The sequence below is a fragment of the Coregonus lavaretus genome (genome assembly GCF_964263955.1).
Source record: "Coregonus lavaretus genome assembly, chromosome: 18".
Classification (NCBI taxonomy): domain Eukaryota; kingdom Metazoa; phylum Chordata; class Actinopteri; order Salmoniformes; family Salmonidae; genus Coregonus; species Coregonus lavaretus.
Genome location: NC_140005.1, coordinates 30,977,983 through 31,004,092, shown reverse-complemented (window position 1 = coordinate 31,004,092; position 26,110 = coordinate 30,977,983). Strand labels below are relative to the sequence as shown.

Sequence of the window (26,110 nt, the reverse complement as noted above, 5' to 3'; positions counted from 1 at the left end):
TTCTTCTCTAGCACACAATGACCAAGGTGAATCTGATGATTTTGTCTTCCAACAAATCATGTTTTAATTACTTATAATGTTTTATATAATGATAATTAGAGAAGACATTCATAATTCTATCATTCTCATATAAGGGAAGGAATCCCAAGCCTAATGGTTAACCAATAAACGACCACATACACGTACCTTGCCATGTCAACTTAAAGTGTGGGGAATCACCCAACCCATCCATAGACCTTAACACTTAGATCAATAAACACTTTGAGCCTTTATAATGTGAACTGTGCCTATCAACCATGTAATTAATGAAAATTACTTTGCTATACACCGATCTGGCTCCATATCTAATTAGTCTTTACTTTTTAATTTCCCACATCCCCTAAAGTCTATTACAATTACCCTATCAATTTATCTCAAAAGGCATATATAATAGAATCAAACACACCTTTGCCTTTTCCTTGATTGATGTTGAGAATACATAGCCTAGATTTGGATAATTTGCCCTGTGCAAGCAAGATTTGGTTCTGTGTTACAAGATTAATATTTGGGTTTGGGCATATCAGTTATCATTAATATTGTGTTATAAACGTATTACTAACCTTTTATAACCTCTTATAACCTAGTTAAGTTACATATTTAGTTATTATGAATAGCTTATATTATGAATAGAGCCTACATATGAAATGAATAGGTACAGCTATAATTACATAGTTGCAACTGACTATAGTTGATAGGCTAATCCACTATTTAGACTAGAGGTCAGTGCCGACTTGTTGTGTATTGTTACAGTGCCCTAATACGCAGATAGATATTCACCATCTAGTCTCTCCTGGTCCAACATCTTCTCTTCCCATGCGAAGCAAGACTGATTTACAGTGTAAACTGCAGTGTTTCAGAGGCCATGCGGGGACTACATTTTACACCTGCCCAGCGTCTAAACTACATTCCCAGCCCGCTATCACTGACTCTCTCTGCGCGGGTTGTCACTAGTTACCACAGCCACAAAGTCAAGATCGACTAGAATATATCGCACTAATTCGTGAAAACAAAAATGTGCGTTTTGGTATTCATTTATGGTTAGGGTTAGGCATACAGTTAGCAGTGTGGTTTAGATTAGGGTATACGGTTAGGGTTAGGTTTAAAGTCAGATTTTAAGAAGATAAATTGTAAAAATGGGCGGGGTTTGTGGCTGTGGTAACTAGTGACGACCCTCTGCGCGCTTTGTGTGCCAACATTTCCTGTGTGTTCCATATCTGGAATGAACGATCCAATGGAGCAAAGTAATGGACGATGGGAGTGGTTCGGTTATGAGGTCACGGTGAGGGTCTGATTGAACAGGGGGCGCAGTAGCAGGCGGAAAGCTGCACTGGAGGATGATAAACATGAGAGAGAGACACACACTGAATGTGCGATAGCAAGAAACAGTTTATTTCAATTAGGCTAGTAAGGCGAATCTCGGATAGCAAGGCGACTAGATGATTGTGCTTCTACGAGAGGGAAATATATTATAGAGCCGTTGTGTTGCAGTTACAGATGAGCTGAACAGGAAAAATTCCCTTGCTTTCTGAGAGCGAGACGGAGTGAATCTGAGGTAATGAGACATGAGTACTGTGAAGAAAGTTTCAATTTCTAAGACAAACTGAAACTCACGACTACAGCGCGGAACACAGAAACCATGCACTCTATCTACAGTGTGGGGTAGTTGCCGTTTCATGCGCATTTTAACGGATCTTTTTCTTTCCTGGTTTACAAGAACCAGGACAAAAGTTTCTAACGGAACGTATAACAACATACAGCACAAATCTAGACGGTTTACCGGAACTTTGAGCCTTTTTAGAAGAACTGCGTGGTGTTCTTCGCGTTGCATAGCTTAGCTGGGCTTTTCTACCTCGCTGGACTGGTGATTGGGGGTCCGCGGGGCGGTTTGTGGATATATATTTAAATTTTTTCTCCCATGGCTACTGCCAGGATGTACTTTATAACGAGATGCATTTTAATCTCCCTGATTTGGAAGAGCAACCGGGCTCTTTTATGTCTGCCGTGTGATGAATCTAAATGCGAGGAGGCAAAGCATTGCTCCGGCTCGGTGGTGCTCGGTATCTGCGGCTGCTGCTCCGTCTGCGCCAAACAGAAAAACGAGAGCTGCGGTGGTGTCTACGGTCTGTACGGGACTTGCGACCGGGGGCTCCGGTGCGTGATCAGACCGCCGCTGAACGGTGGATCCATCACGCAGTATGAGGTCGGAGTCTGTGAAGGTTTGTTAACTATTTACACTGTTTCACCATGATGAATAGGGCTTATGCTCTGCATAAAAGTTAAAACAAAACACATGTCCGTTGTACAAAGATAAGGTTCCACTTTGGCTACGCATGGCAGCCTATTTATTGTAGGCTATCATATCAAAATCACATGTATAGGCTAGTCTACAATGCATCATATAGAAGGCATTAAAATGAGTTCAAAATAATAGCAATGAGCAATGTTTGCTCTAATAGGCTGCTAGTTTGCCTATTACACAATAGGCCTAATAATGTTAGACTGGCTAATAATAATGATAAATAGATTATTATTGTGTAGCTGTAGCCTACATACTAGGAAGTTATTCCTATTTTCAAAAGTGAATGCTGTGGCTTTTCACGCCGTTTCTATAGTCAAAGTAGAGCTACATAACTTGTAGCTGCATAAACATGTCTGTCCATGCTTCTGATCTGGCGGTGTGGTGGGGGTCTGGAATAAGAGCGAGATTGAGCAAGCGAGCTGGTTAATGTGTTTGCAGGATGTCGGTTTTCCATTTCTTTAGGGTGTTGCTAACGGGTTTCGTGCTGTTTTTGGACGCGGTGCCAACCCCTCTCTTTCCGCTGAGGCTTGTTGGTTTTTCAATGGAATGTCTGCTATGCAACTCAATTTACGCGTCAGCACCGTATAGGACATGCACTGTCTGCCAATACCTGGAATCACAGGTGTAGCCTATTATCAAAGACAGTACAGTATGAAGATAGGAAGAAACTGCTTATCCAATAGAAATCCCCGATCACACTTGTAGGCGATGTGATGGCGACGTTGGCTAGCTAAGCCCATGCGCAGAAATACGTCATCGCTTATAATGGTTGTCTCGTGCCTAACTCCGCATGTGCAGGCTGTCAAATCAAAGACACTCCTTCGATATAAAGTTGTTTTTGACGAAAATGAAAACCTAACAGTTTGTCCCTTTTAGTAAGTAGTAATAACATATTCACCTACTTAAGACAATGACTCGAATCTAGGCTGTGCCTTTAGATTTCGCGTAAATGTACAACTAAGGAATCATTTTTCACTTCTCTCATTGACATCTCAAACCCCAATCCCCGGTCTGGTCTGTTTGGTCTGTTTCACAAGCGTTCCCGGAAGTCTCGCGATGTTGCGCCTCGGTTTAGAAACTCTGTGCTATTATCCTTTGTGGCCATGTCGGAATTCGCGGTGAGTAGGGATGCAGCTGCCTCTGCCTCTGCCTCTCTAGAAGGCCTACATTTACCTTCTAGTAATTGCTCTAGTGGAATGTTGATGAAGGGGCTGGAGTCCTTGAACATTGAAGAAATAAATAATCTGACAGCTTTTGATTTGATATTTAATTCCTTTAACATGGGAGAATAGATCAATACTTTTTTGTATTTTCTTCAAGCTTCAATCCCCAGTCCCTTCCACCTTTACAGAATCCAGTGGAGGCTGCCTAGGGGTGGACGGCTCATAATAATGTCTGGAATGGAGTCAATGGAGTGGTATCAACCACATCAAAGACGTGGTTTACATGTGTTTAATACCATTCCATTGGTTCCATTCCAGCCATTATTATGAGCCGTCCTCACCTCAGCAGCCTCCACTGATAGAATCCAAGTGGAGAGGAAAATGGATTAATATAATGAATGCTTTTAAAGTCCATGTGATATCTGTTACAGTATGTCTCAGTCTAAAGGCGCTGACAGACTGCGTGGCGGACGTGGTGGCCCATTCATTTTCAATGAAACCTAGGCGGGGGGGCGAAATTCTATCCAGGCGGAGCGGTCAGTGGTGCTCGTGCCTGTGGAAGCCACTCAACTGAGGCGGAGAAAATAGGATTCTGCAAAGCGAGAGGGATAACTGGGCCCAAAATCTCTCTTCTCCAGCAGGTGGCTTTTTTTTTTGGCACACCAAGCGAGGAGGTTGTGTATGGAGGTCAATGAGAGAGTGTCGAATTTGGTAAAAAAAAACTAATTGAATGGCTTATTTGCTATGTGTGTTTGATTGAATAGAAGTTTCGTAATGATTAGGTTGTTATGAGTGTACTGATATAAGTAGGACACGGGAAATCCCGACAACTTTGAGAAAAAAACACTATGTCGGAGTTTTACCTGGTAGTCACTAGTTACCACAGCCACAAAGTCGTAAACCTCGCCTATTTCTACAATTTCTCTTCTTAAAATATGATTTTAAACCTACTAACCTTAACCACACTGCTAACATTATGCCAAACCTTAAATGAAGACTAAAAAGCTAATTTCTAATTTTAAATGTATTATTACAATACAGCAAATTTTGACTTTGTGGCTGTGGTTCACACGCGTATCTGCCCTATCATTGGCTAGAATGGTCCCACCTGATCTATTTTTGAAGACATTTATTTTCATTGTTAGAGCTGTCACTAGAGTATCTGGTCAATATAACGGATAATCTGTGGTTCTGCTCTATTTTTTGTTGTTGACCAATCACAGTAAAAAAAAAACGGAGCCTGTGTGGTGATACGTCAGCATGTACGCCCGACAGCAGGACCAGCTAACTTGTCCACTCTTGCTAGCTGGCTAACACTAGTCATGTTTAACAATAAAAATAATAGTTTTCTAACCCATTTTTGGATTAATAATTTCAGTCGCATGTAAATATGTTTTTATGCATGCTTAAATATGTTTTATAGCGTTTCTTATTTCGCACGTCGATAATGTTTGTTTATTTAGTTGCTATGTTCACCGCCGGCTGTCGCATAGACTGTGGGCTGTCGCCCTCGTGTGTGAAGGCACTAGCCGCTTTGACTAGAGGGACAAGTCATGTACTTGGCGGGGTACTCTGCGATATTCTGCTGGCTGTCTGAAAAGCGCGTAAATACTTAAATGTAATTAACCCTTTACACTTGTGGGAAGTGGCCTATATGGATAGGGCCAAAATTAAATGTTTCAAACAGAAGGAATATGAGAAGCATATGCATAATTGAAAGGGAACACTTTGGAGATTATGGGGAAATTATCTGACCAAAACCGAGGACACAGCAGTTCACCTGACACAAGACTGAATCCAAACATTACACTGTGGATTTTATGTGCATTTTACATTTACTGTACTTTTGGCAGCATTTGTCGATAACGAAATCTGAAAATAATCTGGATACATTCAGTAATATAATAATAATATTCATGGGAAATGTGTGGTAGGTGCAACATAAGACAAACAAATGACAAGGGTTTGAGTAAGAGGTCTAACTGGAGTCTCCAAGTGGCCACACCTCTCCAAAGTGTTCACAGTTAGTAAATCATTTCAATGCACTTTTTTGACTCAAGGAAAGAGCCTTCAACTATTAGGTACTTTTTAAAGGTCTCCTAGCTGTGCCGTTAAGGAAGTGAAGCAAGCACACTTGTATTTGTTCGTTTGGAACACAGCCCTATATCCCCACAATCACACAATTACTGTTTTTGTTTACACAATCCAAAAACTGTCCATTATTAAAGACGTGCTCCGGAACTTTGGCGACTACTAAGTATTTTCTAAACCTCCCGCTTTGGGCTGGATGTGTGTAGTTCATACATGCATAATCTTTAGGCTGAATTACTGTCTTACCTCAACTAGCCATGAAATCCCTATTTTGAAAGCGACTGTTTTCTGGAAGCTGTGCGGCGCCATTTTCCCCTACATTTCCCCCATGTGGGCCAGCCCCCTAGCAATGAGAGTTTCAGCCCCTGGCCATTTGAGTGACAGCTAGCAAGATGCACACACAGCAGAGCGAGAGAGAGCAATGACGTTGTGCAAAAATCTGAACATATGTGACATAGTAAGCAATTTTCAGGGACCACTTTTGGCTCGTGAGCACTACTTTCAGAACTACTGGCTAAAAAGTATGCAATAGTACCGGAGAATCCTCTTTAATCGCAATCTGGGTCAGGTGGGTATAATTTTTAAGCTTTTATTGCCAACATGACTAGCTAAGTTATAAAATATGATCTTACAGTAAGTCACTTCAGAGAAACAGATAGTAATTTTGGTAAGCATAGAATGGATTCATGAGGGCATTCAGGTGTGTGTTCCGCTGCAAATTTTCTTCACAATACGACAAACAGGCTTATTTTGTTCAGAACATCCCAGGGTATGAAGTTATGTCATTCTTGTAACTGTACATCAAACATAGTGATCATAAACGTTGACACTGTAAATTACATTAGTTTTATAATATGGAAATGTGAAGTGCACATTTGGACCAGGTGTGTAACATCAGCGTCTCATCTTTCAGAACACATCGAGTCCTTTTGATTTATAGCATTCCCCTCTCTCAGACAACAAAGCATTGGCAAAAATAGCCCAGTTAGCAGGAGGGATGTGGGCATCTTGTTGTTGCGCTTGGTGCTCACGCTTAGAGCGTCTGTCAGTTGAATCCCATACAGCGCTGTAAAGCGGAGACCATGAGGTCTAACGTCAAGTATAGCATGTAACTGTACAGTCACTACATTCCAATTTAGGCGCTTATCAGTGACCAAATCTGCCATTTTCAACCCATGTACAGGTTGTTCATGTAAAGGGCTATGCAGACTGAATTTAACCAAAGTAATCAAATGAGATTCATAGCCTACTGCTCAAAGATATGAAAGCTTTTCCTATATATGACAATATCTGTGTGGAGAGAGACAACCCCTGACATTATTTAGCCCCATATGCAGCCTTACTGTAGACACAGACAGCGCCTTAGAGGACGCCACAGAGAGAGACACATGGAGTCGGGTTTCAACAAGGGTGGCCATAAATGAGAACATGTTGATGAGAGTCTCAAATGTTTGGCCAGTAAGTAGTCTAAGTAGTCTCTCAGGCTGGTACGCTATAAGGTAAGGCCTGTGGAGAAAACAGCAGCAACGGTCTCCTGGAGGGTTGAACCAGATCAAAGCATGGAACGCCAGTTACGCCACTAAAGACCATCGAAGTACAGAGCATGACCTTCGCCCCATAGCCTACCCCCACACTCCCCACTTCCAACCTTAGATGTTCCCCGTTCCCCACAGGGCCTTTCCCCAACATATTAGAGCTATAGTCGCCCCCACCTCCAACCACTAATGTTCCCTTAGCTGTCCCCCAGAGACCCTATATTCACCTAGCTCATCAGAGCCCTAGTAGTCACCACCGCTGACATGCCTGCTGCTGTTCATAGTCTCACAGAGGCAGAGCACACGTGTCACGCCTCATGACAGCTAATGTCGACTGTAATGACTCATGATGAAGGATGATGAGTGTCACAACGAAGCAGGCAGAGTGCGGGCCTTTGTTGGTGTAGCAAAAGGGGCTCTGCTCCGCCATACCTTCGAGGCACCTCAGTCAGATACTGTTACAGTCGGAGAGCTTCTCCCTTTACACAAAGGGTCAGATGAAATGAATGCCTTTTAGCCCCTAAACTTATATCCATGCAGTCCCGGGCCGGTGTTCAAACGAATCCGATCACATTTAAAAACCAACAGATTATATCAGCCAGAGCCAGGGATTCTCACTGATCACTCTCACTTCGGACAATCACACTGGGTATAAGTGGCTTACCCCGAGCTCACCTCCGACAGATCTCTAGAACGGTGCCTGGCTAACGGGATAACGTGGAACAAAGAGCACCAGGAGACTGAAGGCTCTGGGGCTTCAGGGTCGTCCCAGTGGGGATGATGGCCCTGCTGTGGATGCTATGTATTTTGTTCAAGTTCCCCAGTTAGTGCTGTCGGATGGTCTGGGTTTCAGGGGACATTAGCTGCACTCAGGAGCTCTCTGACACAGAAGTTACATTAACGCCCAGGCAGCTCCAAGTTTCAGGCCATATACTGCCTCAAGGCTCTCAGCACTGCAGCGTCCTTTACAACACACTGACTGTCTGACATCCAATCTGTCATTTCTATTTCTACATAATTTTGCTGTCATATAGTCATTTGAGAGATAAACAACTGCGGTGATAATTATTATCAGATTCTGAACAGTAGCACACTACCAGACACAAGTGTTTGTAGTCAGTCATTGATGAGGTTTTTGAAGTATGTAGATGTAATAATAATCGCTCATGCATATGTATGTATGTCTCAATTAATGACTGTATACATCATTCACAGAATGTTTAGAGGAACAAGAGGAGGAAGGAAGGAGAGCTTCCTATTCACGTGGGCCTATTAAAGAGGAAATTGGGGTAAACAATAGGTTCTACCCCATCCTTGATGTTAACCATATTGGAAGTCATTGATTACGTGCACTAGTTGTTTAGTGTCTGAATGGTCTGTCTCATAGGAATAGCTCCCAGGTCTACCAGGAGGCATTATACAAATAAAAGGCTAGAAATCATGTAATACTAACATAATATACTATCTAGAAAACACTTTTATACAAAGAAATATAATGAGTGCATAACATTTTAGTGTATGTGGCCCCAGTGGGAATCAAACCCACGACCCTGGCGTTGCTAGCACCACCTCCCCCTGCCCTCAGTGGGCTTACACAATAGGGTCTTCTTGAGGTGTCAACACGAAGCCATCATGTGACCCCAAATGGCAAAGCTATAGCTGTGAATGACTTTGAAGTGACACTGTTCTAAAAAGGTACGCCATGAATCCCAAGCATGGAGTTCCTCGCACACCATGGTGTCACAGTACACCGTTGTCACATTGTTTGAGTGGCTCTTGATGGTCGTCTTATTAATGTTCATGCTCTCAAGGAGTAATAGGCTAAATTAACCAGATGACAATGAGTACAATTACAGGAATGGTTGATCATAACCGAATGAGGCTGTATGAGAAAAGTACTAGTTCATTTTGGTTATGAACTCATCTAAAGATTATTAATCAAACATTGGACTGCGGTCAATACAAGAGTCATTGCATCAGTGCTTTTCAAATCTAAATTAAAGTCCCTCCATTGAGGCCCAACAGCTGTGTTGATCAAATGTTGATGTGAAATTAAATGTCACTGAGATAAGACCAGAGCCGTGTCACAATGCTAGAAAAACAAATACTCAATGTGTGCCGTGCACTATGGCTGGCTCTGGCTGGCTCCCTTGTTTTTCAAATGGTAATGTGGCCAAATGAAATTGGTTTCTTTCTACATAGAAATGCCTTCTGTCTTCTGTCAAGAAGAAGGTAAAAAACTTGAGAGGAACTAGGACATATCCTCTTTCTCTTGTTTTTACAGTTTACTCATGGAATGCTTTTGCTTGGCTCGCAGAAACAGATCTGAACATTAGCGAAGCTGCCTGCTTGTCAGACTTATGCCAAATGATTGAGTGCGTTAAAAACAACATTACATATTTCTGAGTGACAAATAAAAACAGGAAGCCCATACAACAGAGATTCTAATAAGAGGATAGAATGTTTTATGTTTTTTGTGTGTTCTGTTGGGGAGGAATAATAATAATAATATATTTGCTTAGCTCACACCCTCGTCTAAGGCGACATGCATAGTTTACATTTTTACTTGGTGATGTTAGCCATTTCTGCAGTTAGATATTTACAGAATTAGATGAGCTGCAGTTCCACGGAGGTCCATTCTCAAGGGCTTCCTGTTAGACAGGCGGCCATCTGGGTGCAGTTCTCTAAGCGGGCTTTAAAGGTGTAGTTCACCCAAATGGTACACCATAGTGCTACCAATGCCTATTAAAAAAGGGAACATAATAACCACTATTACTGAAACAGACATTTCAGTATTTTCACTGATAAAGATTTCCATCAGGGTTAATTGTCAAACATCATTAGCACATGATAAACACTACCGTACCCAGAGTGCACCTGGAGCATGTACTATAACAATGACTCTCCTCATTAGTGTTGTGCTCAGAACATACAGTGCCTTGCAAAAGTATTCAACCCCCTTTATGTTTTTCCTATTTTGTTGCATTACAAACTGTAATTTAAATTGATTTTTATTTGGATTTCATGTAATGGACATACAAAAAAATAGTCCCAATTGGTGAAGTGAAATGAAAAAAATAACTAAAAATAACCAATTACCTTCAGAAGTCACATAATTAGTTAAATAAAGTCCACCTGTGTGCAATCTAAGTGTCACATAATCTGTCACGTGATCTCAGTATACAGTGGGGAAAAAAAGTATTTAGTCAGCCACCAATTGTGCAAGTTCTCCCACTTAAAAAGATGAGAGGCCTGTAATTTTCATCATAGTTACACGTCAACTATGACAGACAAATTGAGATTTTTTTTTCCAGAAAATCACATTGTAGGATTTTTAATGAATTTATTTGCAAATTATGGTGGAAAATAAGTATTTGGTCACCTACAAACAAGCAAGATTTCTGGCTCTCACAGACCTGTAACTTCTTCTTTAAGAGGCTCCTCTGTCCTCCACTCGTTACCTGTATTAATGGCACCTGTTCGAACTTGTTATCAGTATAAAAGACACCTGTCCACAACCTCAAACAGTCACAATCCAAACTCCACTATGGCCAAGACCAAAGAGCTGTCAAAGGACACCAGAAACAAAATTTTAGACCTGCACCAGGCTGGGAAGACTGAATCTGCAATAGGTAAGCAGCTTGGTTTTAAGAAATCAACTGTGGGAGCAATTATTAGGAAATGGAAGACATACAAGACCACTGATAATCTCCCTCGATCTGGGGCTCCACGCAAGATCTCACCCCGTGGGGTCAAAATGATCACAAGAACGGTGAGCAAAAATCCCAGAACCACACGGGGGGACCTAGTGAATGACCTGCAGAGAGCTGGGACCAAAGTAACAAAGCCTACCATCAGTAACACACTACGCCGCCAGGGACTCAAATCCTGCAGTGCCAGACGTGTCCCCCTGCTTAAGCCAGTACATGTCCAGGCCCGTCTGAAGTTTGCTAGAGTGCATTTGGGTGATCCAGAAGAGGATTGGGAGAATGTCATATGGTCAGATGAAACCAAAATAGAACTTTTTGGTAAAAACTCAACTAGTCGTGTTTGGAGGACAAAGAATGCTGAGTTGCATCCAAAGAACACCATACCTACTGTGAAGCATGGGGGTGGAAACATCATGCTTTGGGGCTGTTTTTCTGCAAAGGGACCAGGACGACTGATCCGTGTAAAGGAAAGAATGAATGGGGCCATGTATCGTGAGATTTTGAGTGAAAACCTCCTTCCATCAGCAAGGGCATTGAAGATGAAACATGGCTGGGTCTTTCAGCATGGCAATGATCCCAAACACACCGCCCGGGCAACGAAGGAGTGGCTTCGTAAGAAGCATTTCAAGGTCCTGGAATGGCCTAGCCAGTCTCCAGATCTCAACCCCATAGAAAATATTTGGAGGGAGTTGAAAGTCTGTGTTGCCCAGCGACAGCCCCAAAACATCACTGCTCTAGAGGAGATCTGCATAGAGGAATGGGCCAAAATACGAGCAACAGTGTGTGAAAACCTTGTGAAGACTTACAGAAAACGTTTGACCTGTGTCATTGCCAACAAAGGGTATATGACAAAGTATTGAGAAACTTTTGTTATTGACCAAATACTTATTTTCCACCATAATTTGCAAATAAATTCATAAAAAATCCTACAATGTGATTTTCTGGATTTTTTTTCTAATTTTGTCTGTCATAGTTGACGTGTACCTATGATGAAAATTACAGGCCTCTTTCATCTTTTTAAGTGGGAGAACTTGCACAATTGGTGGCTGACTAAATACTTTTTTCCCCCACTGTATATACACCTGTTCTGAAAGTCCCCAGAGTCTGCAACACCACTAAGAAAGGGGCACCACCAAGCAAGCGGCATTATGAAGACCAAGGAGCTCTCCAAACAGGTCAGGGACAAAGTTGTGGAGAAGTACAGATCAGGGTTGGGTTATAAAAAAATATCAGAAACTTTGAACATCCCACGGAGCACCATTTAAATCCATTATTAAACAATTGAAAGAATATGGCACCACAACAAACCTGCCAAGAGAGGGCCGCCCACCAAAACTCACGGACCAGGCAAGGAGGGCATGTATCAGAGAGGCAACAGAGAGACCAAAGATAACCCTGAAGGAGCTGCAAAGCTCCACAGCGGAGATTGGAGTATCTGTCCATAGGACCACTTTAAGCCGTACACTCCACAGAGCTGGGCTTTACGGAAGAGTGGCCAGAAAAAAGTCATTGCTTAAAGAAAGAAATAAGCAAACACGTTTGGTGTTTGGCAAAAGGCATGTGGGAGACTCCCCAAACATATGGAAGAAGGTGCTCTGGTCAGATGAGACTAAAATTGAGCTTTTTGGCCATCAAGGAAAAGGCTATGTCTGGTGCAAACCCAACACCTTTCATCACCCCGAGAACACCATCCCCACAGTGAAAGATGGTGGTGGCAGCATCATGCTATGGGGATGGTTTTCATTGGCAGGGACTGGGAAACTGGTCAGAATTGAAGGAATGATGGATGGCTGCACACTCAAGTTTTCTGTTTTTTTGTTTTATTTCTTGTATGTTTCACAAAAAAAAGTATTTTGCATCTTCAAAATGGCAGGCATGTTGTGTAAATCAAATGATACAAACCCCCAAAAAATCTATTTTAATTCCAGGTTGTAAGGCAACAACATAGGAAAAATGCCAAGGGGGGTGAATACTTTCGCAAGCCACTGTAGCTGTCACTTCTCGTTTGCAGGCATCTACTGAGAGTAGAACTAAACTGTTTTTCTCTGTTCTGTATGTCTCAAATATTCTCTCTTTCAACCACTGGCAATGACATCCATCCATCTAAAAATCCATCTAAAACTCAAATACACAATCTGTAATTTTAACAGCCTGACCCAGCCACTTTGTTTGGTAAGATGAGGGATGGGGCTGTGGAAATAATACCACTCTCAAAATCAGATGTATAATTCTGCCGCAACAGGAAATGTGAATTATTATGTGGATTATAATTAATGGACATTTTTGTAAGGGAAAATTAAGTCTGACATTTCAAAGTGGAAATGACAAACTTCAGAAGCCTTTTTAAACCTCAAATAGACTACACGTTATTAATTTCCTTCATTGCAGGAAAGTTCTCCTGCAACAGGGTGATCAAATTAAGATCCTACATCTGTAGGCGCAGATGGGTTGTGAACCACCCAACCTAAACCAATCCCAGATGTCTCCTTTTCTCTTACACCCTCCAGTCATTCGCTTGATTGATTTATGAGTAGAATTCAATGCAATAAAATATTGGGAATAACACTGTGCGAAAACACTTAGAGAGAAATGAAGACACATTTAATTGAGTGACGCCAGAGGCCATGACAGGCTCACCGGCTCAAATAAGATCCCGACACTTGATGTTGAGACAACCATTTAAAACCTTTGCCCAAAGATGGATGTGACTGCTGTGACTGCCGCCAAGGGTGATTTTGTGCCCCAGTGTCTTTCTGATGCTCTAACAAATAGATGGATTAAATTAGTTAAGAACACAGGTTGTCGTCTGTATTGAGAGAAGACAAGTTTAACTTTTTACCTTTTCCTCCACTGCCTCCACCTTGTCACGCTCCTCCTCTTTGTCCTTGAAGTCTCTCGAACAGACCTGGCTTCAAATACTATTTAAAATAATTTCAAATACTTTATCTGGGCTTTATTGAGCTTGCCTGGAATAAATGGAACCAATAGAATAGTCACAAAATGGCAACTACCTGGCACTCCAGGCAGACTAGAGCAAATGCTAAAAGTATTGGAACAATTTAAAATAGTATTTGAACCCAGGTCTGCCATCAACTGGCAGTCTGTCCTCAAGAGAACCGTGGGCCTGGGATAAGTGATATAACTTCCAGGGCTGGATAGTGGATATCATTTAGGGCCAGAAGTAGAGATGAAAGGGTTAGGGTTGTCTGGCAGGACTAAAGAAGATATAAAAGTTAGGTTAGAAACCTAAGCGAGCGAATCACACACAAAGCCTCAGAACAGAAGAGCACAGCAGCTTCTGTAGCTAAATCCATGAAAATAACATATTATTTTCCTAAAGGCAAAAATACATTTTTATTTTTGCCTTAATGTTGCATCATTTTGTCTCACAAAGACAGTTCTTTAATTCCCTTCTCCTACTCGACATTACTGTACATTTAAAAGCTTAAAGGCCCAGGGCAGTCAAAAATGTGATTTTCCTGTGTTTTATATATATTTCCTCACAATGAGGTTGGAATAATACTGTGAAATAGTGGAAAATTATGATAATGCCCTTTTAGTGTAAGAGCTGTTTGAAAAGACCGCCTGAAATTGTAGCCTGTTAAGGTGGGATGGAGTTTTGGCCTACCTGGTGACATCACCAGGCGGTAAATTAGTTGATAGACAAATAAGAAAGAGAGTTCCAAACCTCTTTGTCAGTTTTCCCCTCCCCACTCAGACCACTCTGACAGTCCTAACAAAATTCTTGCTTGAGAAAGTGGTCTTTGCTAAGAAGCTATTTTTGTTTCTTTTTGACCATTTTAATTGAAAGCAATTACAGTAAGGTACTTAATTATTAAATTATTTGATATTGAGATAAAAATGGTTGCATTTGGCCTTTAAGCGTTTGAAATGTCTCTCTTGAGTAATTAATACACTGAACAAAAATATAAATGCAACATGTAGTGTTGATCCCATGTTTCATGAGCTGAAATAAAAGATCCCAGAAATGTTCCATATGCACGAAAAGCTTATTTCTCTAAAATGTTTTGCACAAATTTGTTTACATCGTGTTAGTGAGCATTTCTCCATTGCCAAAATAATCTATCCACCAGACAGGTGTGTCATATCAAGAAGCTGATTAATGTGGCAATATGTAACTTTTTTGGGGCGACCTGACCAAATTCACATAGAAATGCGAGTTATAGATCTATCATTCTCTATGTGCGCTATGTCTGTGCTTTCCGTTCTTCAGTTTTGTTTTTGCGTCTTTTACTTTCAAACAGCCGAAACAACAATATTTTTGATTATGGAAAATATATTTCACAGCGGTTTAGATGGTACAATGATTCTCTACACTATACTAGCTTATTTTGTCACATAAACTGAAATTAGGCAAACTATTAGAGTTTTAGCAACCAGGAAATGGCGGAGCTATTTCTGCATAGTGCATCTTTAAACAGCATGGTCATTACACAGGTGCACCTTGTGCTGGGGACAATAAAAGGCCACTCTAAAATGTGCAGTTTTGTCACACAACACAGTGCCACAGTTTTGAAGGAGCATGGAATTGGCATGTTGACTGCAAGAATGTCCACCAGAGCTGTTGCCAGAGAATGTAATGTTAATTTCTCTACCATAACACGCCATAAGCCGCCTCTCTACCATAAGCCACCTCCACATCCGGCTTCTTCACCTGCGGATCGTCTGAGACCAGCCACCCGGACAGCTGATGAAACTGTGGGTTTGCACAACAAAAGAAACCATCTCAGGGAAGCTCATCTGTGTGTTTGTCGTCCTCACCAGGGTTTTGACATGGTGTCGTGTGGGCGAGCGGTTTGCTGATGTCAACATTGTGAACAGAGTGCCCCATGGTGGCGGTGGGATTATGGTATGGGCAGGCATAAGCTATGGACAACGAACACAATTGCATTTTATCGATGGCAATTTGAATGCACAGAGATACTTTGACAACATCCTGAGGCCCATTGTCGTGCTATTCATCCTCCGTCATCACCTCATGTTTCAACATGATAATGCACGGCCCCACGTCGCAAGGATCTATACACAATTCCTGGAAGCTGAAAATGTCCCAGTTCTTCCATGGCCTGTATACTTACCAGACATGTCATCCATTGAGCATGTTTGGGATGCTCTGGATCGACGTGTACGACAGCGTGTTCCAGTTCCCGCCAATATCCAGCAACATCGCACAGCCATTGAAGAGGAGTGGGACAACATTACACAGGCCACAATCAACTCTATGCGAAGGAAATGTGTCGCGCTGCATGAGGCAAATGGTGGTCACACCAGATACTGACTGGTTTTCAGATTCTTTTTTTTTTAAGGTATCCGTGACCAACAGATGCATATCTGTATACCCAGTCATGTGAAATCCATAGATTAGGGCCTAATGAATGTATTTCAATTGACTGATTTCCTTATATGAACTGTAACTCAGTACAATCTTTGAAATTGTTGCATGTTGCGTTTATATTTTTGTTCAGTGTAGGTACCTTCAGTACCAGCTAATGCTAATGCTGCCTCCTCCTCCATGCAGGTAGGGCCCCCTGCTAAGATAACTATCAGGTGCCACCGCAGAGAACCAGAGCTATCCTCATACAAAATCACAGGGACTTCAGATGCTATGGGGCCGCAACTTCAACAGTTTTTCTTTTAGCATTGCTTTGGTGATGTGTTTGGTGTTTCAATAAGGATTTCAGCCAACTTTTACAACTCTCATGAGGCCAAATTCTAATTTGAGATACAGAATGTCTGCAACGCTGCATAACTCAAAATTCCACATAAATCATGCATTGATGTCAATGGGTTTCCAATAACGTTTGAGTTAGCCAATGCCCTTATGAATTATTACAGAATTTTGGAAGAGAAGTTTTGATTCTACATCTTCGATTTAAAAAAGAATACAGTAGTGTATATCATGATAACAGACGTATGGCAAAAGCACCAAACCATTTATATGATTCTCGCCTGTGCATTCATGGCCAAATCTCTTATGTACACGTGCAGTGTTGTGATGAATGAATGTATTTCCTGCTGTATTGTTAGTGCTAGATGTTTAGATAGTGATGAGTCACATGTACATTGTTCTCAGAACTTGAACCATATGCATTTCATAGACAACACACGGCTCTTTTCACTTTCAGTGACCTTGAAGTTCTCATGCTGTACAGTGTCAAGCAAGGCACAGCCAAGCCGACACATAGTTATTGACAATAATATACACATACTTTACTGTATCTGTCTGTCTATACACTCAAACATTTCCCCACACACTATCTCTCAATGTCACTTTTATGCCCAAAGATAGAAGTGCAAAAAATACTGTTTGCCAACACACGCTCGAGCGTGCGAGCACACACACACGCACACACTAATAAGAAAGGAGCTGGAGAAAAAGCTATGTCCTATCTCAAATGTACTGTACGTTTGCACTGCAAATATAACTTAATAATGTTGCTGTGAGATAGCAGTGTGTTGGGGTCAAGCGCTTGAGCCTGACTCAGATAATGTGGTGAGCTAGCTAGCTTCATACAGTATACCTGGATGCGTCCCAAATGGCACCCTAGTACCTATATAGTTCACTACCTTTGACCAGGGCTCTTATGGCTCTGGTCAAAGGTAGTGCACTATATACAGATGTAGGATCGTAATTTGAGCCAGTTTGTTAATGACGGAAAATGATGTGGATTATAATTAATGGACATTTTTTGTAGGGGTTGATACATTGTTCGTAAGGGTAAGTCAAGTCTGACATTTCAAAGTGGAAATTGCAAACTTCAGAAGCCTTTTTAAACCTCAAATACACTACAAGTTTTACATTTCTTGATTGCAGAAAAGTTATCCTGCAACAGGGTGATCAAATTAAGATCCTACATCTGTAGGGATAAGGTGCCATTTGCGATGTTTTTATTTTATTTTTTTTGTCATTTAGCAGACGCTCTTATCCAGAGCGACTTACAGGAGCAATTAGGGTTAAGTGCCTTGCTCAAGGGCACATCAACAGATTTTTCACCTTGTCGGCTCGGGGATTAGAAGCAGCGACCTTTCGGTTACTGGCACAACGCTCTTAACCACTAAGCTACCTGTCATACACCATAATGATTAATATTTCAGCTGAGGAGTTGACAAAATACAGTAACTGACCTTTATAGTTTCTTATTTGCAATACATTCTTGGGGGATAGTGTGAGTACCAGTAACAATGTTCAGTTCCTGATGCATTATGAAAACAAATCTTCAATTGAAACATTTATGAAATGTTATATTGTTTACTTGATCATGAGGTATGCTGGCAAACATAGATAATAAAACAAAAATGTTGATGTCCTTGATTTGATGTAATCTTACATTGACATTGCCCTCACTGTACCTTTCTTTCTGATCAGACGAAAACTGGGACGACGACCAGTTGTTGGGATTTGAGCCGTGTAACGAGAACCTGATCACGGGCTGCAACATCATCGATGGGAAGTGTGAGTGTGACGGCATACGGACCTGCAACAACCCCTTTGAGTTCCCCAGCCAGGACGCATGCCAGACCGCTCTGAGGAAGATTGAAGGTATGATGCATATCAATGAATGTTTACAATGAAATATTAATGTTGGTCCTCTTGGTCCTGTATGGCCCAGTTGGTAGAGCATGGTGCTGGCAACGCCAGAGTCATGGATTTGATTCTCGCTGGGGCCACCCATGTGGAAATGTATGCGATCACTATTGTAAATCGCTAAATGGCCTATATGCTATGTTAAAATATGCCTAGAAATTAAAACCCTTGGTATGCCAAGGTGACGTGTCAGTGAGACATCATCAATGATATTTTGCTGATGATACCTCTTCAAATGATCATTTAGAAGGTGGAACATTATTCCCAGAGGGGAACACATCTCGACACAACACCTCACTCTCTCTCGCTTGCATGACGCTGTTCCAAAGACTGGGGAGAGTAGTGCATGCATGGTCATGTTTCAGGTATCAAGCCACACGCACACAAGGTGTTTTTCATGCGGTCTTATTTATGCATGTCGTCTACTGTTGTCTACCATCTGGATGGACACTTTGTTAGATGCTATGACTTTGAATAGATCCAAGTGAATGGGTACTTAGAATTCTGATCGGACTTGTACTGTACAGTTTTCATACACTCTATGAAAAAAGGGTTCCAAAAGGGTTCTTCGGCTATCCCCATAGGACAACCCTTTTTGTTTCCAGGTAGAACCCTTTTTGGTTCCAGGTAGCACCCTTCTTCAAATGGTTCTCCTATGGGGACAGCTGAAGAACCCTTTTAGCACCTTATTTGTAGTGATTTCTGGATATTATGTAGAGACCCCATATGTCTCTGCCAGGCTTATAGGATGTATTATTAGCAGAAATTAACTCAGCTAATTGTTGTGTGCTTTGTTATTATTCATAAATACTCAGACATAAATCAAACTAAATGATCAATTCCCAGCTTCATTTGGGGGTGGTAAGCAGCCTCCAAACTGATTGAATTGCTGTCACTGAGTCATTATGCAGTGAGCAAATGCCACTCTTTCTTTGTAATGTTCCCATGCTTTGTTTTCAGATTCATCCTTTTCTGTTGTTCCTCCAGCACATTTAAAATGATTTGACAGTGTACTGCACTTTGAATAACAACATGATTTTGTCATATATTTATCTGCTCTTTTGCTGCCTCTTTTTTCCATCCTTTTCTTTTTTGAGTGAGGGGTCCTGTTTGTTTAGTCAGATGTGTTTCTGTGACAGGTTCTCTTCAGTGCATCTGTGATATTCAAAAAAACAAACAAATAAACACAACTAAATAGGCCTATCAGAATGCAAATGTAGCGGAACTAGGACTGCAGTCCCCCATGTATACCCAGGCTGTATCTCTGTGTCTGCCGGTGTGTTTACAGTTCTCTGGCAGCAGACTGCCAATTAAAGCACCAAAATATAGGCTTGTTATGGCAACCAACCGTCCTAGCAACGGGGATGATGGCCCTTGTTGTTTTGTTGTGGCAGGTGTACCTTCAGTCTATGGCTGCTGTGTTGTGGTGGTTCTCCTTTTGAAAAGCACAGGTTCCCTCTCCACAGTGAAGATCTATAGAGTATAACTTTTGTACATGGAGGAGCTGTTGTTGTGTTGTATTCTGTTTTAAGGCCTGCCTGTCATATAGTCTGTCACTGTTTAGCTGTGGTGTTTTCTGTCATTGTGACTGACTTTACTGTGTAACCAACTGTGGCTTTGTGTAGTTGTTGTGTCCTGTTTGGCTGGTTCAGTTATTTGTTATGGCTGGTGGATGGTGTCTTTAACGTTGGTGGTCTGGGTCCTGTCTATGTGTGTGTCTGCTCTCTGTCTTGGCCCAGGAGTTCCTTGGTGTGTGTGTAGACTGGGCTCAGACTGAGAGATTACACTGAGTACAGACAGGGATTATCATACTCAACAACATCACAGGTATTACTGATATTTCTCGGCATACCAATGAGCCTGGTTTTGGTTGTTGTGGAATGAAGGCAGACATCTTGTGTGCGTCCCAAATGGCACCCTATTCCCTGTGTAGTGCACTACTTTTGACCAGGGCCAATTGGGCTCTGGTAAAAAAAAGTAGTGTACTATATAGGGAATGCAGTGTCATTTGGGACGCACCCAAGATGTCTGCCTTCATTGCACAACCAGTCTACACACACACCAGACCTTGCCTCCCTGACAAATACAAGGGTGAGAAAGATGAGGCTCCTATGTCATCAGGAAACAGTCTCATAAAAATGGGCCATTTCCAATTTTTCTGAGAATCATACACTACATTACCAAAAGTATGTGGACAGCTGCTCATCGAACATCTCTAAATAATGGTCATTAATATGGAGTTGGTCCCCCCCTTTGCTGCTATAACAGCCTCCACTCTTCTGGGAAGGCTTTCCACTAGATGTTGGAACATTGCTGCGGGGACTTGCTTCCGTTCAGCCATAAGAGCATTAGAGAGGTCGGGCACTGATGTTGGGCGATTATGCCTGGCTCGCAGTCGGCATTCCAATTCATCCCAAAGGTGTTCGATGGGGTTGAGGTCAGGGCTCTGCGCAGGCTAGTCAAGTTCTTTCACACAGATCTCGACAAACCATTTCTGTATGGACTTCGCTTTGTGCACGGGGGCATTGTCATGCTAAAAAAGGAAAGGGCTTTCCCCAAACTGTTGCCACAAAGTTTTAAGCACAGAATCATCTAGAATGTCATTGTATGCTATAGCGTTAAGATTTCCCTTCACTGGAACTAAGGGGCCTAGCCCGAACCATGAAAAACAGCCCGAAACCATTATTTATCCTCCACCAAACTTTACAGTTGGCACTATGCATTGGGGCAGGTAGCGTTCTCCTGGCATCCGCAAAACTCAGATTAGTCGGACTGACATATTGGAAAGCGTGACTCATCACTCCAGAGAATATGTTTTACACCACTCAGGCCGATGCTTGGCATTGCACATGGTTATCTTAGGTTTGTGTGCAGCTGCTCGGCCATGGAAACCCATTTCATGAAGCTCCTGACGAACCGTTCTTGTGCTGACGTTGCTTTCAGAAGCAGTTTGGAACTCGGTAGTGAGTGTTGCAACCGAAGACAGACGATTTTTACTCGCTACGTGCTTCATCACTCGGCGGTCCCGTTCTGTGAGGTTGTGTGGCCTACCATTTCGCGGCTGAGCCATTGTTGCTGTTAGACGTTTCCACCAATTTCCACAGCACTTACAGTTGACCGGGGCAGCTCCAGCAGGGCAGAAATTTGACGAACTGACTTGTTGGAAATGTGGCATCCTATGACGGTGCCACGTTGAAGGTCACTGAGCTCTTCAGTAAGGCCAGTCTACTACCAATGTTTGTCTATGGAGATTGCATGGCTGTGTGCTACATTTTATACACCTGTCAGCAACCAAGTGTGGCTGAAATAGCCGAATCCACATACTTTTGTATATACAGTGCATTCAGAAAGTATTCAGACCCCTTTACTTTTTCCAAAAAAAAATCGTTACAGCCTTATTCTAAAATGGATTAAATCGTTTTTTCCCCCTCATCAATCTACACACAATACCCCATAATGAGAAAGCAAAAACAGGTTTTTAGAAATTTTTGCAATACGGAAATATCACATTTACATAAGTATTCTAACCCTTTACTCAGTACTTTGTTGAAGCACCTTTGGCAGCGATTACAGCCTTGGCTCTTCTTGGACATTCTGAGACTTGTCCCGAAGCCACTCCTGCATTGTCTTGGCTGTGTGCTTAGGTTTGTTGTCCTGTTGGAAGGTGAACCTTCGCCCCAGTCTGAGGTCCTGAGCGCTCTGGAGCAGGTTTTCATCAAGGATCTCTCTGTACTTTGCTCCGTTCATCTTTCCATCGATCCTGATTAGTCTCCCCATCCCTGCCGCTGAAAACATCCCCACACCATGATGCTGCCACCACCATGCTTCACTGTAGGGATGGTGCCAGGTTTCCTCCAGACGTGACACATGGCATTCAGGCCAAAGAGTTCAATCTTGGTTTCATCAGACCAGATAATCTTGTTGCAGAGATGGTTGTCCTTCTGGAAGGTTCTCCCATCTCCACAGAGGAACTCTGGAGCTCTGTCAGAGTGACCATCGGGTTCTTGGTCACCTCCCTGACCAAGGCCCTTCTCCCCAGATTGCTCAGTTTGGCCGGGCGGTCAGCTCTAAGAAGAGTTTTGGTGGTTCCAAACTTCTTACATTTAAGAATGATTGAGGCCACTTTGTTCTTGGGAACCTTCAATGCTGCAGAAATGTGCCTCGACACAATCCTGTCTCAAAGCTCTACGGACAATTCCTTTGACCTCATGGCTTGGTTTTTGCTCTGACATGCACTGTCAACTGTGGGAACTTATAAAGACCGGTGTGTGCCTTTCCATGTCCAATCAATTGAATTTACCACATGTGGACTCCAATCAAGTTGTAGAAACATCTCAAGGATGATCAATGGAAACAGGATGCACCTGAGCTCAATTTCGAGTCTCATAGCAAAGGGTCTGAATACTTATGTAAATAAGGTATTTCTGTTTTGTATTTGTAATACATTTGCAAAAATTTCTAATAACCTTTTTTCGCTTTGTCATTTTGGGGTATTGTGTGTAGATTGATGAGGAGAAAAAATTATTTAATCAATTTTAGGGTAAGGCTATAATTTAACAAAAGTTGGAAAAATGGGAGGGGTCTGAATACTTTTCGAATGCACTATTAGTGTACTATTACCATGATGCTTGATTATACAATGGCTGCGTTCCAGGCTGACTACATTACAGTTACCTGCCTGATCTCACAAGTCCTAGTTAGGTGTTTAACAAATCAGCTAACCCTATGATATAGCAATCCGATGCAATGTAGTCAGCCTTGAACACGACCAAAGCCTTCCAGGTGCACACAATAGCAGCCACGTCTTTGTAAAAGATAACCAATCTGACTGATGTAAAAAAAAAGTATCTCTGGACAAATGTATAGTATGGCAGGAATGTAAAGTATGCGAGCTGTCCTGAGTTCATTGAACAGATAAATCAAAAATAATCTGTGCGGTATACAGTGTCTTGCAAAAGTATTTATCCCCCTTGCCGTTTTTCCTATTTTGTTGCGTCCTATTATTTCACTTCCACTAATTTAAATGGATTTTTTTTTGGATTTCATGTAATGGACATACACAAAATAGTCCAAATTGGTGAAGTGAAATGAAAAAAATAACTTGTTTCAGAAAATTCAAAATAATAAATAACGGAAAAGTGGTGCGTGCATGTATTCAACCCTTTGCTATGTAGCCCCTAAATAAGATCTAGTGCAACCAATTACCTTCAGAAGTCACATAATTAGTTAAATAATGTCCACCTGTGTGCAATCTAAGTGTCACATGATCTGTCACATGATCTGAGTATATATACACCTGTTTTGAAAGGCCCCAGAGTCTGCAACACCACTAAGCAAGGGGCACCACCAAGCAAGCGGAACCATGAAGACTAAGGAGCTCTCCAAACAGGTCAGGGACAAAGTTGTGGAGAAGTACAGATCAGGGTTGGGTTATATAAAAATATCTGAAACTTTGAACATCCCACGGAGCACCATTAAATCCATTATAAAAAAATTGAAAGAATATGGCACCACAACAAACCTGCCAAGAGAGGGCCACCCACCAAAACTCACGGACCAGGCAAGGAGGGCATTAATCAGAGAGGCAACATAGAGACCAAAGATAACCCTGAAGGAGCTGCAAAGCTCCACAGCGGAGATTGTAGTATCTGTCCATAGGACCACTTTAAGCTGTACACTCCACAGAGCTGGGCTTTACGGAAGAGTGGCCAGAAGAAAGCCATTGCTTGAAGAAAAAAATAAGCAAACACATTTGGTGTTCGCCAAAAGGCATGTGGGAGACTCGCCAAACATATGGAAGAAGGTGCTCTGGTCAGATGAGACTAAAATTGAGCTTTTTGGCCATCAAGGAAAAGGCTATGTCTGGTGCAAACCCAACACCTCTCATCACCCCGAGAACACCATCCCCACAGTGAAGCATGGTGGTGGCAGCATCATGCTGTGAGGATGTTTTTCATCAGCAGGGACTGGGAAACTGGTCATAATTGAAGGAATGATGGATGGCGCTAAATATAGGGAAATTCTTGAGGGGAAACCTGTTTCAGTCTTCCAGAGATTTGAGATTGGGACGGAGGTTCACCTTCCAGCAGGACAATGACCCTAAGCATACTGCTAAAGCAACACTTGAGTGGTTTAAGGGGAAACATTTAAATGTCTTGGAATGGCCTAGTCAAAGCCCAGGGCAAAAGTCCCAGTGGCTAGATGTGCCAAGCTTATAGAGACATACCCCAAGAGACTTGCAGCTGTAATTGCTGTAAAAGTTGGCTCTACAATGTCTTGACTTTGGGGGGTGAATAGTTCAGCATGCTCAAGTTCTGTTTTTTGTCTTATTTCTTGTTTGTTTCACAAAAAAAAATACTTTGCATCTTCAAAGTGGTAGGCATGTTGTGTAAATTAAACGATACAAACCCCCCCAAAAATCCATTTTAATTCCAGGTTGTAAGGCAACAAAATAGGATAAATGCCTTGGGGGTGAATACTTTCGCAAGCCACTATATCTCCACGCCCGGTGGGTTGTGATAGGTCTGATGTCCTCTGAAGGTTGGTTGTGATAGGTCTGATGTCCTCTGAAGGTGGGTTGTGATAGGTCTGATGACCTCTGAAGGTGGCTTGTGATAGGTCTGATGACCTCTGAAGGTAGGTTGTGATAGGTCTGGTGACCTCGACGGTGGGTTGTGATAGGTCTGGTGACCTCGACGGTGGGTTGTGATAGGTCTAATGACCTCTGAAGGTGTGTTGTGATAGGTCTGGTGACCTCGACGGTGGGTTGTGATAGGTCTGGTGACCTCGACGGTGGGTTGTGATAGGTCTAATGACCTCTGAAGGTGTGTTGTGATAAATTGGATCTGCATGCCCGGTCGGTGTGCTCTGATAGGTTGAACCTGTGCGGCCGGTGTTTTCTGATAGGTTGATCTGTACAGCCGGTGTGTTCTAATAGGTTGAATGAGCCCTGATGGTGTGTTCTGATAGGCTGAATTACCCCTGATAGTGCATTCGGCCCTAACAGCCTTTAATAACTCTCTAACACAGAGACAAAGGTCTCCTGAGAGGTCAACAGGAGATTGATTATGCTCTCGCTCTGTCTTCTCCACACCTACTCCTACTACAGAAAATCAATCTTCAATAAAAGTGGAAAGGCATGTTGACCTTTCAAGCCTTTAGAGATATTTTTTGCTTAGAAAACTGTATTTCTTGGTTGCATGCTTGAGGTAACCTCCCGAGTGTCGCAGTGGTCTAAGGCATTGCATCACAGTGCTGAGGCGCCACTACAGCCTGGGGTTCGATCCCACAATTGGCCCAGCGCCGTTTGGCCGGGGGGCTTTCCTTGGCTCATCGCGCTCTTGCGACTCCTTGTGGTGGGCCGGGCACCTGCAAGCTGACTAGTCGTCAGTTGAACAGTGTTTCCTTCGACACATTGGTGGTGCTGGCTTGAGGTCACTTTGCTCACTCAGTGTTGAAGGAAATTCTTTAGTCGCAAGTGGCTGTTGTGTTGAGACACACCGATCAAGGTCCTAAGTTGGAGTTGCTCAAAGCCAGGCACCAGTTGCTTGACAAGTTAACGTTTAACTGATCTATAAAGACCTGTGTGGGTTTATTGCTGTACAAATATCTGACGAAAATTAATGTAGCAACAGAACTAACTGATAGCTGTCACATTCTTTGTCACA

General features: G+C 42.3%; 1 protein-coding gene across 1 annotated transcript in view; it reads left to right on the top strand.

Moving 5' to 3' along the window:
- The first annotated feature begins 1,343 nt into the window (after positions 1 to 1,343).
- The window catches only part of LOC311146126 (cysteine-rich motor neuron 1 protein), a 128,257-nt gene continuing 103,490 nt past the window's right edge, over positions 1,344 to 26,110 (top strand). Inside the window, exons 1-2 of the mRNA XM_084182601.1 lie at positions 1,344 to 2,255; positions 18,225 to 18,398. Of these exons, the coding sequence (XP_084038727.1) occupies positions 1,955 to 2,255; positions 18,225 to 18,398 (475 nt within the window). The 5' untranslated portion in view covers positions 1,344 to 1,954. The remainder of the gene's footprint in view (positions 2,256 to 18,224; positions 18,399 to 26,110) is intronic.